Here is an 18,019-nt window from a genome sequence, read left to right as displayed (position 1 = left end):
CATATACTCCAGACTGAATAGAGATCACTATGATAATCTCCTTTACCGATTTGGATGGACAGGAAAACCAGATATTCATCTGACTTCAAATAACAGAGAATGAAGAAATCAATACAAAATCCTAATACAGTATCCATTTTCAACCTGTGGTTCAAGTAAGGTTTGACTACAAAATTGTAATGTTCCACTGCCTCAATGAAAATATTCTGCAGTTTCTACTTGAGAACAGATCACCGCTGAGAACGCGCTGTTAGTGTCCTTTCATTATAACTATCTGAAATTTAGGGCTGACAAAGAAGCGGAAGAAGCTTCTAGAGCTCAACTAACGCATTTTTCTCAGTAAAACATGATTTGGTATATTGGACTGTCTCTGACTGATACGTGTCTAATCTGCATTCTTGGTTTCAGACGCATGGAGCACGGTGCAATAATTACCTTTCTGTATTATTTATAATACTGATGTTCATACACAAAGAATTATTCTAATGTGGTTTGTTATGCGATTTGTTACGACACAGAAGAAAGAAGACTGATAAAATGATTTACCATGAAAGGTCTAGTGTATTTTTGCAGCAGGCTCTACAGGCACTATATACAGGACAGAAAGATGGCTCCTCTTTCAAAGAGACTACAACTTGGAACAAGAAACAAGACACGCAAGCAGAACAACACAGGGAGATGATTAAACACTACATAATGCCTCAGAGCACCAGAGGCCTAACTTTTGTCAAGTATTTTTAACTGTTACGAAGACTGTTACTTGACAACATGTAGCTATTACGTATAAACCAGTCACCTCAATTCCCACTCTAATAATTGAAAAGAAAGATGGCACTCCCATCCAGCAATTTATCTCATCTTAGACCAGGAGTCTCTCTCACTTTGGTGACAGCAAACAATATATATGATGATCAGCTTGGGTGGAGATATCATTAAGTTCTGTGAGATTAATCTCACTCAGTAGGAACTGGGAGTTTTAATTAAGATAAAGAAGTAACCAGGAAGTCATCCTTCCAAGAGAAGGGAGAAAGCCTAAAAGTATTTTTTGAAAAGAAAAAAAAAATTCTACAAGGGATAAAAAATTGTGTGGAAAATAAAGGTAAATTTATTATTTTTATTTTGAGGCGTGGGTGCAGGGAAAAGAATCCTGTTAGTGGCAGAAGCAGACACTGGATGCATTTACAGACTGGGGAAGTGTACAGCAAAGTTACTGTCTGTAGATTATTCAGAAAGTTGGAGAACAACTAAATCAGGACATGCTGTATAGGTATGAAGTTGGTAAACACCTGATCCTTTTTGTAACCATGTATTTCTTAGCCACGTTTGCAGTTGTAATAAGACAGGGAAGGATAACCTTGTGGTATTTCAGAATTCCACATCTTTTAATACAGGTTTATTCCATGAAAAAAAGATTCAGCGCCTCATTTAATATCCCTTCCTTTGCATCTAAGAGGAAGTGGAACATGGTTCCCTCATCTGGGCATTTTCCTTATAGCACTGCCACACCACCTTTCAGCTTTCCTCCATTATTTGTGTCTACTTTAGTCCTTCAGGGTGGAATGATAAGGTGAAATGGAAAAGCCAAAAGCTGCAGAAAGGATAATTTTTAAAAATAAAATCATGATACTCTAAGAAAGGAAGATATCACTAAAGATACTAATTTTGGATTTTATATCGACTGAAGAAAGATCCTTATCACAAAACAAACCAAATCTTTGTAAAGCCCCTTGTACAACTAATTTCACAGTACAATATCAAAGAAAAAGAACTAATAATAGTGCAGGAATGCAGTCTGTGGCTTTCATAATAGTTGCACAATGTTTGTGTGACAAGCCAAGACTAAGGCAGTTTCTGTAGAGCTTGTAACAGTTTTATTAATGGGTAGACAGAAACGGAATGAATATCTGTCATTTTATCCAGTATATTAATTTCATTCCATTCAGCACATTAAAGTGATTTGCAAATACCCTTAAGTCCTGCAGCACTATAACATGACAAAGTACGTATCAAACAACAATAAAATCCCACCCAAATATAACTATAGGGGTATTTTTTTCCCAGTTCTCCAAACCTTGTTTGGCTGAGGCTCTGCTTTTGGTTTAATAAGCTGGGTTCCAGGAGGTATCATTCCCTTTGGAGGATCTTTTACTTTCACTTCTAGTCCAGCATCTATAAGCAAACAAAGACTAAGTTTAAAAAATAAAAAAGTATAAGGGGATATATTAGTCAAACAGTAACTACAGTTTATTTGTGCAGAGTAGGCAAAATAACCACTCGCTTATCTCTCTGCCATGAACAACACTTGCAGTTGCTTCATGGTGCAAAGTATTACTTTCTCAACATTTGTATCTTCATATGCGGAAATTTACAGATATATAATTTCATGTTGTTAGATATTTGTCACACCTTGTGTGCACAGAACTATTAGGTAATTTTGTATCCTAATAGTGTCTGTAGGGGTATGTTTCAAGGAATGGTGAACACAGAAGAGTCTAATGTTTGAGGGGTACAAGTGAAAGCTCCTGGAGAGGCAATAGCTTGTGTATGCTGTACTGCTGCAAATGCTAATTGCAAAATGTGAGAAACATAAGAGCCTTAAAAGCCAAGTTACACAACCAGAAAAGGCCTACAATGTGAACAGCCAGTATCTTTAATTACCAACCCCAGCTCCCTCAGCCATTCCTCGTAGGTCAGACCCTCCAGACCCTTCACCAGCTTGGTCGCCCTCCTCTGGACTCGCTCCAACACCTCAACATCTTTCTTGAAGTGCGGGGCCCAGAACTGGACACAGTACTCAAGGTGCGGTCTCACCAGTGCTGAGTACAGAGGGACGATCACTCGCCTAGACCGGCTGGCTGCACTATTCCTGATAGAGGCCAGGATGCCATTGGCCTTCTTAGCCACCTGGGCACACTGTGGTCTTTTTTTTCGTTTGAGAAAGAAGAAGGAATTAGATAGAAGGCTTCTGAACCAAAACTCAGGTGCTAAGTTTTGCTATGAACGGTAATAATAAATCTTATGGGCACCAATACATACATTTATCAGCATACAAAGTGGATACAATAAAAATTTATGCTTAAGTATAGTGAAAATTAAGTACCTATTTCAATTCCATCTATAGTAACATGAATGGTATAGAGGCCAACAGCTCCAGGAGTCCAGTTTGCACAGTATGTACCATCATTATTGACTCTGATCAACATGTTTTCACTGGGTCTAGGCATAAAAAAACCCCAATTGAAATCATTAAACAATAATTGTCTTCTTGGAAATAATCTGTAATACTTAGTTTGGAAACTATTTTTTTCTATCAGATGATCTAAATACCATTTCCCCCCATCCAGTGTACTAACCCCATATCAATTATTATGAAGTTTTAACCCTCTATGCCACATTTATTTATCACAAATGATGAAAGAACACATTCAGAGAGCAGATAACACAAATCAACATTAGAACAATTGAGAATGAAGGATTTAAATAAAACCTCTAAATTTAATAAAAAAATATAATAATAATCCATTTTTGTAGTGTTTCTACCCTTAGACAAGATTAGCTGGCAGTCAAGGCTTGTGAGTCTGGGTGTAAGCAGAAACGACAGGACATGTTAATTTAAGTTCCTATTAAAAAAGTAATTTTTTAATGATTACCTCTTTGGTGTTGGTGAAGCAAATCGTAGTTCTTCAAAAGAATAATTTTCATATGCCTATAAACAGATTAAATTCAACAATAAAATCAACAGTTATCAGTTATACTACAGCCATGAATAAAAGAAAGCAGAGTATTTTCTCAAAGAACAGACTAATGTAACTTTACACTCACCAGAAGCATTGATCAGGGAACCAGAAGAAACAGAGACATATATATACACATACATGAAAAAAGTACCTTTACTTTCTATTATCCAAATAATGGCAATTTAAAGAAAGATAGCTATTGCTAACAAAAACCCTTGCTCACAGTTATGTCTTTCTATCTCTTCTAATCTCACTTGTATAAAAAGCCTTTGAATGCAGGCAGTGTGTTGAAGACCCCATTTACAAGACAGTATTTACACTTTCTTGAATCAGTCAAGCTGTTAATAATCAAATACAGCAGGCAACACATTTGCATTTACTAGAATGTCAGAGAGTCCTTAATTTAAGCAGCAAAATATCAGCTCTCTTCTGAATTAAAAAAAAAACGTTAAAGTTTTGGATGGAAAAGACTTAATCTGAAAGGAACCTCTGGAAGATCACCCAGAAAGGTGTTAAACATAGAAGTCAAGCATGTTTCAATAAGAAAAGAAAGACACTCTTTGGATTTTACCGTGGTGTGTGTCTTTTACTTTTTTACTTTTCTACAAAGATTTGTACTGTTGTTATCTACTAAGACAACTTTAAATTCATTTTATCTTAGCCTAATTCAATAAAAAAAAAAAATGACTACAGGTTAACTAGCTAACATCAAGCATTCCTCACTCAAAGGGTCCATCAAATCTAGAAATGAATTTCTGGACACCCTGACCTTGCTCCACCATCATTTACTCCAGAGTATCTAATGTGTTCCAAGGTGTGCCACCACAACAGTTGCGTGAGCAGATTTGACACCTATTATTGGAAAAGAAGCAGCAAGTACCTGTGGACAATGGTTATCAGAAATCCCATCTGGGTTCTAACTTTGAATAAATAATGTATTTTTTTTTTCCCTGCTCAAGTCACTGGTAAAATTACCAAGCAGCATCAAGCCTGGAAGTGATCTTTGCAGTACCCCAAATAAAAAAATAACAAACAAGTCAATCACATTCATCTCCTTGATATGCACTCCCTGGTTGTAAATATCTTTTCAGACATGTGATTTAACAAGTTTTTAAACCATCTGTTGTACACCATATTGATTTCGTAGTTCTTTCATTGATCCATTAAGACACTATTTAGCAGCCAGCTGCACTATTTACACACAACTACTGTAGCACTATCCTCTGCAGAAAACAACCCTGTACCCTCTAAAAGATGCTAGTTTGCTGATTTCCCCCCTCCATAATCCGTACTGATTATACTAAGTATTATCCTTCTCTAACTACTGATTAATCACATCTTATTAAGTCGTCCAACCGCTAGTTATACACATCATGTCACATTTCTTAGCTGTGTAGTACTTACGCATTGATACACAAATCATTTGTATGACCTTTTTATTATGCTGAGCTCTGATTTTTTTCCCCATGTTCACCAGTTCTAGTTTTTAATATAGATTCACTGCAACATTCCAGCTCTATATGAATACATTGGTTTGACTTCCCCTCCACCATTTCAATAGCTGTTTTCATTCTCCTGGGTGACTCAGACTAATTTGTTCATCAGTGTAATCAAAATCAAAGACAACTTTTCTTTTTAAATGCTAATCCAGTTTATAACTGCTTTAGCTATCAGGCAATTGGGCCTTTTGATGCACCTAGTTTTCTGTTGAACTTAAATATAATCAAAGTAATTCATAATTAATGTATTTTTAGATTGTGACCAAACTGAAACACACTTTTTTTCCTTCTCCTTTGCATATCTTTACACATATTATATTGCTAAAATGACAGTAATTTACCTTCATCATTGTAATAGCAATATATCGAGCTTCTTTTACTATCATTGGCTCATAGGAAGAATCAAGCTTTGGTGAAGGAAGTCCTCCAAAGGTCATATCACTACTAGGGGAAGCAGCTGTTGCAGGACTCCCTGGTATCCGTTGCACCTTTTTAACTTGTTCTTGTTGCAAAGATGTTTTTTTCTGAGAAACAGGAATAGCTTTGACTTCTACCTGCAATAAGACATGGAATACAGAAAATAATTTAGGGAGAAAACACACACACACACATTGTTTTAGATCTGATAAAGTACAATGACAAAATGCTTAGAGCACTCACTATAAATCCAGTTGTGTCAAAAACCTGTGTGACTACACTTAACAATTTGCAAAGTCAAGCACAGCATCTCTGAAAAATGGAAATGTACAGGAGAGAAGCACGCAACTGACTTGGCACATGATCAGTAAGGGCCAGTGTCAGTTCTGCCAGTCCCAGCGCACTCCCTGGGAAGCAGCACACAGTCTAGTATACCTAGCTAAGCTTTCCCACAACAGAAAACGCTACAAAGTGGGAAGAGAGCCTTCCAAATGAGCGCACAGATTTCAGAGTGAATCATCAGGGCCTGCTAGATCTGGATCAGCAGTGGCCAGACTGGATCTTGGCTAGCTCTGCCACCCTACTACATCAGCACTGTACATTTATACTGTGCTTTTAAATGCATATTTTAACAGCCTCTTTTTTTTTCCCCAGAGGTACCACAGACCTCCATTACTACAGGTAACATAGTTAGCTGTACATAGTTTTCTGAGGGAGAACAGACTACCTGAAAGATAAGTTTATGCATAACTCATCTTAAATCTGCAATAAAGTATGTTTAAATATTGCAGATTTCATGCACTGTTTTATCAAAATTTAACTTAATTTACTGGAAGTTACATCACAGAATCACAGACTCGATCAGGTTGGAAGAGACCTCAGGGATCATCAAGTCCAACCATTGCCCGGACACCACCCTGTCAACTAGACCATGGCACTAAATGCCATGTCCAGTCTTCTTAAACACACCCAGAGATGGTGACTCCACCACCTCCCTGAATGAGTCCAACAGAATGATTAAATTGAATTAAGATTTCTGTTACTTTAAATACATTTGTGAAGAAAAACAATAACTAAATAAGAAATCCAGCAATAATTTTGATGATGATATTTTACATATCCTTTTCCTGATTGATAGAATAAAATCACTAAAGTTTTCTACTTCCTCTGTCACAAATTTGTCAGTAACCACACGGATAAATTTCACTCTAGCTGTGTTTGTGACTAAGCTGATTCTTGTGTTACTGTTGTAGACTCACTGTTCATTAATGAGCTTACAGCTCACTGTAAAATAACTCTCTCTGATTATATCCTATACAAAGAACAGATTTGAGAACTCTTATCACAGGAATTATGCCTTTGTAAAAGGTACTTCATCTACTTTCGGGCTTGAACAAAACCAACTGCTCTATAATAATAGTGGGTTTTAAAACATAGATGTAACCTAATTTATTAGAACGATGTGAAAACCCTTTTGTGTTCAATTTGTTTTGTTTGCTTGCTTCACGACTTCAAATCAAGCAGCTAACTTTTATACACGTCACAGGTTTTACTCCAAAGATTTTCTAATTCTACCTGAGGCTATCATGAACACTTCCTTTCCAGCACTTCAATAACCAAAAAAAAAAAAAAAAAAAAAAAAATTTAGAAAAGCAGTGATTAACTGAAGAAATTGAAGCAAAACCCAAGAATCCAAGACCTTGTCAGTTATTTTATGAATTTCAAATACTACAGGAACTTCCAAATATTAGAAACAGAAAAGGGAGAAGTGCTGTTCTAGTCTAAAATAAAGTGACTCTAAAACGGTCCATCAATGTGCTTCTGATTCTTTTTTCCATCACTTTTACTCAGTATACAATTTATAATACTCTCCTGGCTTACAAGTTAAAAAATGTATTCTTGTCACCTCACACATCATCACCATCAAACATCGCCTGCAACTGATTATTTTCACAGCTATGCATGTGTGGCTCATTATAGACAAGCTACGCATACATAGCTCATTACAGACAAGATATAAATTTCATGAGATGGTGTTGGCATAATACAGAATTTGATAATTTTGTGGATTTAGAGGTAAGAAAGTCTGACTACACTGAATCTATGAATGCCACTTTCTGCAGTATACAAGAGTATTCTGTGGAATATCTACAACAAATACTAAAAGATGGCACAATGAAGTATAAGAACAGCCAAGATTACAATAATTACCTTCATATTAGGAACATGAACAACATCCCCATACTGGTCTTTTGTTTGTACTGTAATAACAGTTGGCCAACCACATCGAATGTCATCCTTATTCAAAATCAATGATGTTTTTTGAGGATCAGCATATGAATCTGGCTGAAGCCACCTACAGCAAAGAAAAACACCTACGTTAAAATTTCTTATAGCCCTCCAAAAGATAAATTCTTACTCTGTACAAACATGTCTTACACCTAAGGAAGGATGCAGAAGTTCTGAATACATAAATGCTTTTACCTAATATATTAATGGAAACAATATGGCCAAATAGTTTTATTTTACTAGTATTTGATATAACTATTAAAATTCTATAGCTAGTTGTATAGACAAGGAACAGTGCACAGGTTTTAAAATTTAGCAGATAACTAAACATTTTCTACTTTGCTGCAAAACTTAAAACATCACAATTATGAAGTAATGGGTTTATTCACACAGCACACAAACTTTTACCTTGCAAGTCGTCCACCACTTGATCCTGGTACACAAGCAATGAAATCCTCCAGAAATGACTGCTCATTGCTTTGTACCTGCAGTGGAAGATTTCCTTCGAGAGCTTCCAAAATGGTTGGTGAGTGAGATAGTGCCAAGCCCTTCCCAAGAATGCCGGAGTGAGATTTGCACACCTTTTTTTTTTTTTTGCAGAGGTTGAGGTGGGGGTGAAAGGATGGAGACATAAAACAGCTTTTCAGTATCTTACATGTAGACACTTTCCCATAATATGACACAATTGGTACAGACACTTTGGGCACTGAAAACCATTCAAGGAGGAGAAGAGTGGATAAACTTTACTATGATGGAAGTTTTTTAAAGAAAGTCAGCTCAGTCTATAAAACAATAATTTATGTCAAAAAAGATTAAATGAGCTTGAGTTGAGGGAGAATTTCTGGAGGAAAGAATAAGGTAATATGAACTTTCATGTTAAGAGTATCCTAAACTGCTGAACTGTGACCAGAAGAATGAAGAAAGCCGTTCTGAAAATGTGACCAACGAGCATGTTCCAAAAGAAAATAAAAGGCTAGAGATAAAACTTATAGAAAGGCAGATCTCTTAAAGAAGGATATTTTTGGAGACAAAGTAAAAGAAATTCCTTCTTTGCAAGAAGGGAAGGAAGGTGGAAAGTTGCATAAAATACTGAAAAGACAGGACTAAAAGCGAAAATTAATCCGTTACTTGCACGCACACTCCTAGTTCACATTTTAAATTAGAACACGGTGGGTGCAAGAACACATTGCTGAAAAAATATTTCTTCCAAGAAACATCTGATTCCCCTTAGACAGTTTCTGTTCATTATTCTGTCATCTAAGGCCTATGCAATGGGGTCATACTGTAGCACTGACATGTTTTTCCAGCAAACAGTTTCAAAACAGTTGCCCTGAAGATAATTAGGAAAGACAGAGAACATGAAAACTCTTTTTTCACTGCTCCTTGTCAGCTAGGAGCTATAAATAGGGAGTCACTGACCAGTATTAGGTACCATCACAACAAACAAAATATCATCATCAAACCAGAACAACTGCAACCGTATTATTTGGGACTTGATAAATGTTACCACCCAATTGAAAAAGTGATTTTATTTCTGCAATTACAAAGATATGTGAAGGATTAATTTTGGTAACGTTTAAAATTTGCTAAATAGTGCAACTTAAGCCACACACTTAGATATTTTGAAATATACTTGGTCATCCAGCTTTCTATATGGTATTTTATGGATTTTTTTCTAAGCAGATTTAATGTAAATACTAAATTTCTTTAAGACTGTCTTAAACTGTTTTATAACAAGCTGGATTCCCTTCTGTTATAAAAACCCTACAAATGATTTTCTTCTGTAGCAGTCAAAAAGTTTCAATGCAATTATGTGCTCAAGTATGTTGCAGTGGATAAAAAGCCGCAGTATACCTGTAAGGCAGCCTCTTCAAGTATCTCAAGATCTTCTTCAAATTCATTACCTGCTGTAAAAATATAAAGACATATTTTTCATAACAATACTGACATTTATCTACATATTATAGAATGTGAAATTCAATTCTGTTTAGTGAAGCCTTTTATATTACAAAATTTAAGTTTGCATGATGATGTGTAATATTGTTTAACCAGTAGCTGAAAGATTAATATTTTCAAGTAACACATGCAGTACTGTGTAGTTCAGTGCACAAGCAAATAAACAATATACATTACACAAAACAAAAATTTGGTACTTATCTTCTTATATCCAAGACAGTATGTATGGCAAATCTTTGGATGTGACTAGATACTTTCAGAAAAAGATTTTGGGAGGTCAAGATTGTTTCTGGGAAGCAATACCTACGAGTATGCACCAGCTGCTCCCTTTTAAGAGTTTACCCTAGTAACAGTATTTGAAAACCTCATAAACTGCACAATTTTGCAAATTATGATTCTTTAAAAGATAAAACTCAAATACATTCTATTATCAATATTTCTTTCTCACAAATACAGCTCAAAAGTCTGACTCCAGGGTGACCAGAATTGCCAAACACAGTCTTTTAACAGAAAAGTAAAACAGATAAAGTTACCCTCCTTCTACTCTCTCTCAAAAACATATCAGGCAATTCTACTAGTCAGAAGAGAGAAAGAGAAATTAGAAGAATCAAGTCCTAAGGCATTTTTAAAACAAAAAGAAATAAAGATATCTAAAAACTCTGCTCTCAGAAACAACTTCTACCAAATCTGAAACAAGTAAGCAATATGTTAGATACATGGATCAATTCCACATTGCTGTTTAAGTTAGATCTTTGTCACAGACCTCTCTCTTGGGAGGAGGTATCTTAAATTTAATCTTGGAGAACTGGCAAGGAGGAAGTGTGACCTTTTGAACATGGTGAGTCAAATAGTATTTGGGTGTACTCTCAAAGATAAAGTTTTCCTAACACATGAAGAACTCACTGTCTGGTCCATCTTCCTTTCAAATAAAAAAGACTAAACCTTCTTGATGTTCTTTCACAGAATCACAGAATCAACCAGGCTGGAAGAGACCTCAGGGATCATTGAGTCCAACCGTTGCCCTGACACCACCCTGTCAACTAGACCATGGCACTAAGTGCCATGTCCAGTCTTTTCTTAAACACATCCAGAGATGGTGACTCCACCACCTCCCTGGGCAGCCCATTCCAATGTCTAATAACCCTTTCTGAAAAGAAATTCTTCCTAATGCCCAACCTGAACCTCCCCTGGCGAAGCCTGAGGCTGTGTCCTCTTGTCCTATCGCTAGTTGCCTGGGAGAAGAGGCCGGCTCCCACTTCACTACAACCTCCCTTCAGGTAGTTGTAGACTGCAATAAGGTCACCTCGGAGCCTCCTCTTCTCCAGGCTAAACAACCCCAGCTCCCTCAGCCGTTCCTCACAGGTCAGACCCTCCAGACCCTTTACCAGCTTGGTCACCCTCCTCTGGACTCGCTCCAACACCTCAACATCTTTCTTGAAGTGCGGGGCCCAGAACTGAACACAGTACTCAAGGTGCAGCCTCACCAGTGCCGAGTAGAGGGACGATCACTTCCCTAGACCAGCTGGCTACACTATTCCTAATAGAGGCCAGGATGCCATTGGCCTTCTTGGCCACCTGGGCACACTGCTGGCTCATGTTTAGCCGGCTGTCGATCAGCACGCCCAGGTCTCTTTCCACCGGGCTGCTTTCTAAGCACTCTTTCCCCAGCCTGTAGAGCTGCATGGGGTTGTTGTGGCCGAAGTGTAAGACCCGGCACTTGTTCTTGTTGAACCTCATGCCGTTGGTCTCGGCCCATCTATCTAACCTGTCCAGATCCCTCTTGTAGGGCCTTCCTACCCTCCAGCAGATCGACACTCCCACCCAGCTTGGTGTCATCTGCAAATTTGCTGAGGGTGCACTCAATCCCTACATCTAGATCATCTATAAAGATATTGAACAGCACCGGCCCCAGAACTGAGCCCTGGGGAACACCGCTAGTGACCGGCCGCCAGTTGGACTTTGCCCCATTCACCACCACTCTTCTGGGCTCGGCCATCCAGCCAGTTTTTAACCCATCAAAGAGTCCACCCATCCAAGCCCTGGGCAGCCAGTTTGTCTAGGAGGATGCTGTGCGAGACAGTGTTGAATGGTTGTAATGAAGTGGGAGTTGGCCTCTTCTCCCGGGCAACTAGTGATAGGACAAGAGGGCACAGCCTCAAGCTTCGCCAGGGGAGGTTCAGGTTGGACATCAGGAAGAATTTCTTTTCAGAAAGGGTTATTAGACATTGGAATGGGCTGCCCAGGGAGGTGGTGGAGTCACCATCTCTGGATGTGTTTAAGAAAAGACTGGACATGGCACTTACTGCCATCGTCTAGTTGACAGGGTGGTGTAGGGGCAGCGGTTGGACTCGATGATCCCTGAGGTCTCTTCCAACCTGGTTGATTCTGTGATTCTGTGAATGCCTTACTGAAGTCTAGATAGACTACATCCACTGCCCTGCCCTCATCTACTAAGTGGGTCACTTTGTCATAGAAGGAGACCAAGTTGGTCAAGCAGGACCTGCCTTTCATGAATCCATGTTGGCTGGCCCCGATGCCCCTATTGTCCTGCATGTGCCATGTAATTGCACTCAGGATGATCTGTTCCATCACCTTGCCTGGCACCGAGGTCAGGCTGACAGGCCTATAGTTCCCTGGATCATCCTTCCGGCCCTTCTTGTAGATGGGCGTTACATTTGCTCATTTCCAGTCAGCTGGAACTTCTCCAGTTAGCCAGGACTGCCGGTAAATAACAGAGAGTGTTTTGGCAAGTTCATCTGCCAGTTTCTTCATTACTCTGGGGTGAATCCCATCTGGGCCCATAGCCTTGTGGGTGTCCAACTGGCACAGCAGGTCACTAACCGTCTCCTCCTGGATTACGGGGGGTTCACACAGCCCCCCGTCCCTAACTTCAGGCGCTGGGGGCCGAGTCTCCTGAGGACAACCAATCTTGACATTAAAGACCGAGGCAAAGAAGGCATTGAGCAGCTCTGCCTTTTCCTCATCCCCTGACACTACACTACCCTCCTCATTCAGCAAGTGGTGGAGGCTCTCCTTAACCCTCCTTTTGCTGTTAATGTATTTGTAAAAGCTTTTTTTGTTATCTTTGACTGTAGCAGCCAAATCAAGCTCTAATTGAGCTTTGGCCCTTCTAATCTTCTCCCTACACGACCTGGCCACGTCCCTATAGACCTCCCAAGTTACCCGACCCTTCTTCCAGAGCAAGTAGGCTCTCTTTTTTTCCTTAAGTTTTAGCCTAAGTTCTCTGTTTAACCAGGACGGTCTTTTTCCCCGACGGCTTGTCTTCCTATACACCGGGACAGCCTGCTCCTGAACATTTAGCAATTCCCTTTTGAAGCATGTCCAGCCTTCCTGGACTCCTTTGCCCTTCAGGACCGACTCCCAAGGGACACGGTCCACCAACCTCTTAAACAGGCTAGAGTCTGCCCGGTGGAAATCTAAGGCAGAAGTTCTGCTCTTGCCCCTCCTTACTTCCCCCACTATCGAAAACTCTAACATTTCAGGGTCGTTATTCCCAAGACGGTCAGCGACCCTCACATCTCCCACTAGTCCTTCTCTGTTCACAAACAACAGGTCAAGCAGGGCCCCTCCTCTAGTGGGCTCATTTACCACTTCCATGAGGAAGTTGTCCTCCACACATTTGAGGAACCTCCTAGATTGCTTCCTCTAAGTGTTTCAAAACACTTTTTTTTCCTAATGGTTCTAGAGGAATACTTACACAAGTATTTGGCTACTTGTATACAAAATATACCCACTACAACAATTACTAAAAAGCAAGGTACCTCTTTTGTGAAGGACAACCTCCTTAAAGTCAATACATAAAGATAAATCATGCAAATAAAGCTGAAGATGGAAGGGTACTACAAGGATGCCAGTAACAACTAGTAACCCTGATTTGAAGTCAGTTCAATATCCTGTTTTCCTTGACAGAAAGTTCATGAAGTTTCTTATTGTCTTCATTAAAATCACCAGGTTTTAAGAGCAATTAGTTGGATCCAGAGGTCTAAGGAGTATCTGGGAAACGAAGCAGGATTGGCTTCACCTAGTTCTGCGCAGTGAAGCATGAGATAATGAGCTCAGACTTAGGTATTACAAGATATCTTTATAGCACATGGAGGAGAAACAGACTCCCCTCCTTTGGGTGATTAATTTAATGTTTCTTACATCTTCATCTTAGGACGACATGCACCATCCTCTGAAGATGTCTAAATTAACTCTAAAAGAAGGTTAGAGCTTCTAGCTTAGATAGAGGTGTCTAACTTCTAAATGCCAAAGTTCAGGCATTGTAAGTTTATTTTGTGGAGTCAGCCTTTTTCTTAGGTTATTTTCTTTTGCCTGTATATATCCCCACACAGAACAAAGATAAAATTGTAGAAATTATAAAAGTATGAAAAATCTAATAAAAAGGGCCTTCCTGTGTGTATTCATTACAAGACAGTCTTATATAATTATATAGGATTTTATTAAAGGACACTGAATTCCATGAATAAGAAGATATTGCTCTGCAGATGAGCAATGACAGTAATACAGTATTTTTTAAGACACCATTTCACTTGCAGCAAAAGGTAGAAGATACATAATCTAGAATGCAGAAAAAGAAAAAATAGTCTGATACTAAGGCATTTAAATGTTGCTCTAGAAAACCACACTTTTACCTCTTCTTCTGCCATAGAGTTTTTCTGAGACACCAAGGCAAATACTTAAACAAAGCAAAATTACAGACAACTGAAATCCATCTTAAAAAGTCTGCACAGTGATTTCCATTTGCAAATACTACCACTGCTGCCTATAATTCATCAGTTTTGTTTATTCACAGGGTCCAGTGCTCTTATAGAGAAACAACACACAGAAGAATCAATGGTAATTATGTCAGTAATCAGGAAACTCTTTACAGGCAATGCACCTGTCTCTCCTCTCTTGCAGATCATACAAAACCACTTTTATAGGTGGCCAAGACTGTACAGGTAAGTGAACTGCATGTTTTATTTCAAATTCCTTCTAGCTGAAAGCATATAAAGCCAATCTATGTACCACTCACTTTCCCTTCTTGTTTTAGGCATTGAAAACTAGAACAAAACAAAAAAACCTCTTTAGATAGAAGTACAAAGTATTAGAAAACCTGGGAAATTAAGTTAAAAGCATCTCAATTTCAGCTTTTTTTTTTTTCATAGGAGAACAGTAGGATAAATGGGTGTTACAGAAGTCAACAAAACTAAGGAGTTAATGCGGCTGTTTGGAGGATAAGAAAAGAGGGCACTATTTAAACTATAGAATTGCCTGTACTTTTGAGAGAGAAATATAGATCTACCAGTGCAATTGAAGTGCCTATTTACAACATAAAGTAAGAAATTTGCACATTCAAATACACAAGCAAAAACACTAGGTTAAAAAATTCAAATTAAGTTTTGTGGTTATAACTGCACACTGATCAATGCCCTCCTGCTCATTAATACACACTTCGAGTCTCGTTAACAATATTTGAGCTCTCGTTTGTGCTCCTAAATTAAAATGATCAAAAAGATATCCTATTATAGATTATGAGCCTGTTTTTCCTTCACAGAATATGGCTGCATCATTAGAAGTTATAATTAAATCTCCATATCCATTAATTTTCATAAACTCATATTTTTCCTTAGATTTTAAATTGCATTTGGGTTACTGTAAACTTTTATTTGCTGCATCTGCTGTAAAAGTATGTAATAGGCTATAACGTCTACAGATGCAATGGTCACTTTTAATTTTAAACAAGTAATTTTAAATTTTGCAATTCAAAGCTGCAGGTATTTTTCATTCAGAAAGGTGTGGAGTGCAGGAAGTAAAAACAGTGAAAGAGAAATACAAATAGGATACCTGCACATTTGTGAAGTACCACGAGGAAACTGTAGGACATAGCTCGTACACTGCTACACTACCTGTGGATGGGGTGAGTTGGTTCAGATTTAAATGACCACGTTTCCCTTTTTCCCATACACACATGAAGGGAACAGTATTATAAGTAGAAAACATTATCTTGTTTGATTAATTCCATTTTAAGAATAAATTTCATATGATTATCTCTAACTAAAAGCAACATTAAGACTTAAAGGTAGTATTAATTCAGAAAACCCGAAAAAATGATGAAATAACAAAGTATGTTCTTTGAACAGGACTTACCAATAGGAAGCGCTAGATCTTTCTTCATCAAAGCTGCTGCACATGATCCTCCTAAATTTGCCAATTCTTTCTCCAGCTGAATAATACCCTTCAAATTGAAACAAATTTTAAAACAAAAATAGCGCCTCAGAAAACAGGACAATGAATATATTCCCTGACACTGCTTTATCCTAAGAGATATTAACTGCGTGTTACAGTTTGAAGTTTCTCAGCAATATACTTCTTGCCATATAGCTTGTCATGTTTTGCTGTGACATGGGCCAGTGTACCAAAATTTGTAGAACAATTTCAACTAGGTAAGAGTATTAATAAACTGGTTACCATGCTTCTGGCAGCCTAGTAAGAACATCTGAAGATAACTGTCTTTTGTTTACAATGTTAAAGAGAAAGGAAACTTCCTAACACAAAAAACCTACCAATACATATTCAAATAGCCAAGCAATGCCTCTTCTAAGCTGTACATACATACATACTACACAAGCTCACATTCTCATCTTGTTTAAAGGTAGTACTGTTCATAACTTTTTTTCTTCTTCCCTTTATCTAGTTGGAGAGGCAAGGATGGGAAAAAGATTCCATAGTTTCCCTTTCTTCATGATAAATCCTGGGAGACGCCCTTGACAGTTTCTCCCTTCTATCTGCACTGTAAAGTTATTTCTTCCCATTGATGCTGCTGTTCTAGGGAATGGGAAGACTCCCTCCCTCCCACCAGACTTGCCACTGAAAACACAAGAGTCTCTCCATCAGTGTCTTTCAACTTTGTTCACAAGAGAAAAAAAAAGAACAGACCATGCACACAGTTTTGAAATACATGGAGGGAAGGAGGCCGGGTACAAGGAATGGGAGCAGAGCAGTACGGCTAGGGAGGTTGTAGCTACGTAAACCGTAAAGAAATGTATTGATACTTTCCCTTCAGCTTGTCTTGGCTACATGCGGGCACAACCTCTTCAACTTTGCTCACATAAAGGTACTGACACTAACACCAATTTTAACTTTTAAAGAAATCTGTGGGTAGTTCAGCACACCTCTGACAGACGCCTCTCATGAAGGCAAAAAAAAAAACCCACCACCAAAAAACAGTGGGGGAGATGGGAAACTTCCATCTGATGGATTTTCTAAGCAGACTTACAGAAACTGGCAATATACAAAGTAGGTAAAAAAAAAAATCCTTCTTTTGGAAAAAGCTTTCAAAATCAGTAACCCTATACTTGCCTTGTATTTTCCAAGACTCCCAAGCAGACTTAAAAATCTCCAAAATGCATTTTAAACTAAACCCTTGACAAACTGCATCTTTAGGATTCAAAACAGCACGTTCTGAAATTGCAAGCAAGTAAAGATGTGAAATGTGGATCAACCCACCAGACAGTTTCCTGCTGTGTGAACACCCTTTATGCAGAAGGTAGCTTTTGCACATATTTTGTAGATTTAATAATGACCAGCAAAAAGACTTCATTTTCATTCATCAAATCATAAATCTACAATTTTTACAAAAATCCTAGGTTTAAACAAAGTTTAATAGTTCAACTACACCCGATTCCTTAATGTACTCAATGACATCTTTCAGTTTTTGCAGAGACTTCACTGATAATGAATGTCATTCAATATGTCATAGGTAAGTGTACCAAAAGCTTGTCCTTTGGAAGGAGAATCAGATGTCCAAAAATTAATCCCACTGACTTGAATTAAGTCTTATTGATACTTTGTTCCTTTAAGCTAGAGAAAACACAGTGGCCACAAGAACATGTGCTTTTTCCTACCAGTGGTAACACTTCAGAAAATCATCACCACAAAGTTCTTCAAAGAATGAGAAACTTGCATTTTGTGTCCAACTACTTAAGTTACTTATGGAGGCTTTAGTCCTGACATGCAAGGTAGCTTAAACACTGTAAAACTTGCTTTTCTATTTATAGAACTTTAAATTAAAGTGTTTGGACTATAAAAAGGTATGTTTGAAAACAATTACTTGTA

The 18,019-nt window shown here is 38.1% G+C and overlaps 1 protein-coding gene across 14 annotated transcripts in view; it reads right to left on the bottom strand.

Moving 5' to 3' along the window:
- MYCBP2 (MYC binding protein 2) overlaps positions 1-18,019 on the bottom strand; it is a 204,691-nt gene that overhangs the window by 73,155 nt on the left and 113,517 nt on the right. For all 14 annotated transcript variants that reach the window (XM_068395507.1, XM_068395508.1, XM_068395513.1 and 11 more), the window contains 8 exons: positions 16,052-16,139; positions 9,797-9,849; positions 8,351-8,523; positions 7,865-8,009; positions 5,578-5,790; positions 3,651-3,706; positions 3,101-3,216; positions 2,072-2,169 (listed from right to left, as the gene is read on the bottom strand). In XM_068395507.1, the coding sequence (XP_068251608.1) occupies positions 2,072-2,169; positions 3,101-3,216; positions 3,651-3,706; positions 5,578-5,790; positions 7,865-8,009; positions 8,351-8,523; positions 9,797-9,849; positions 16,052-16,139 (942 nt within the window). The remainder of the gene's footprint in view (positions 1-2,071; positions 2,170-3,100; positions 3,217-3,650; positions 3,707-5,577; positions 5,791-7,864; positions 8,010-8,350; positions 8,524-9,796; positions 9,850-16,051; positions 16,140-18,019) is intronic.

This window comes from Nyctibius grandis, chromosome 2 (assembly GCF_013368605.1).
Source record: "Nyctibius grandis isolate bNycGra1 chromosome 2, bNycGra1.pri, whole genome shotgun sequence".
In the NCBI taxonomy this organism is placed as follows: Eukaryota; Metazoa; Chordata; class Aves; order Nyctibiiformes; family Nyctibiidae; genus Nyctibius; species Nyctibius grandis.
The sequence above is the reverse complement of the archived record's forward strand: the minus strand, read 5'-3'. Positions and strand labels throughout refer to the sequence as shown.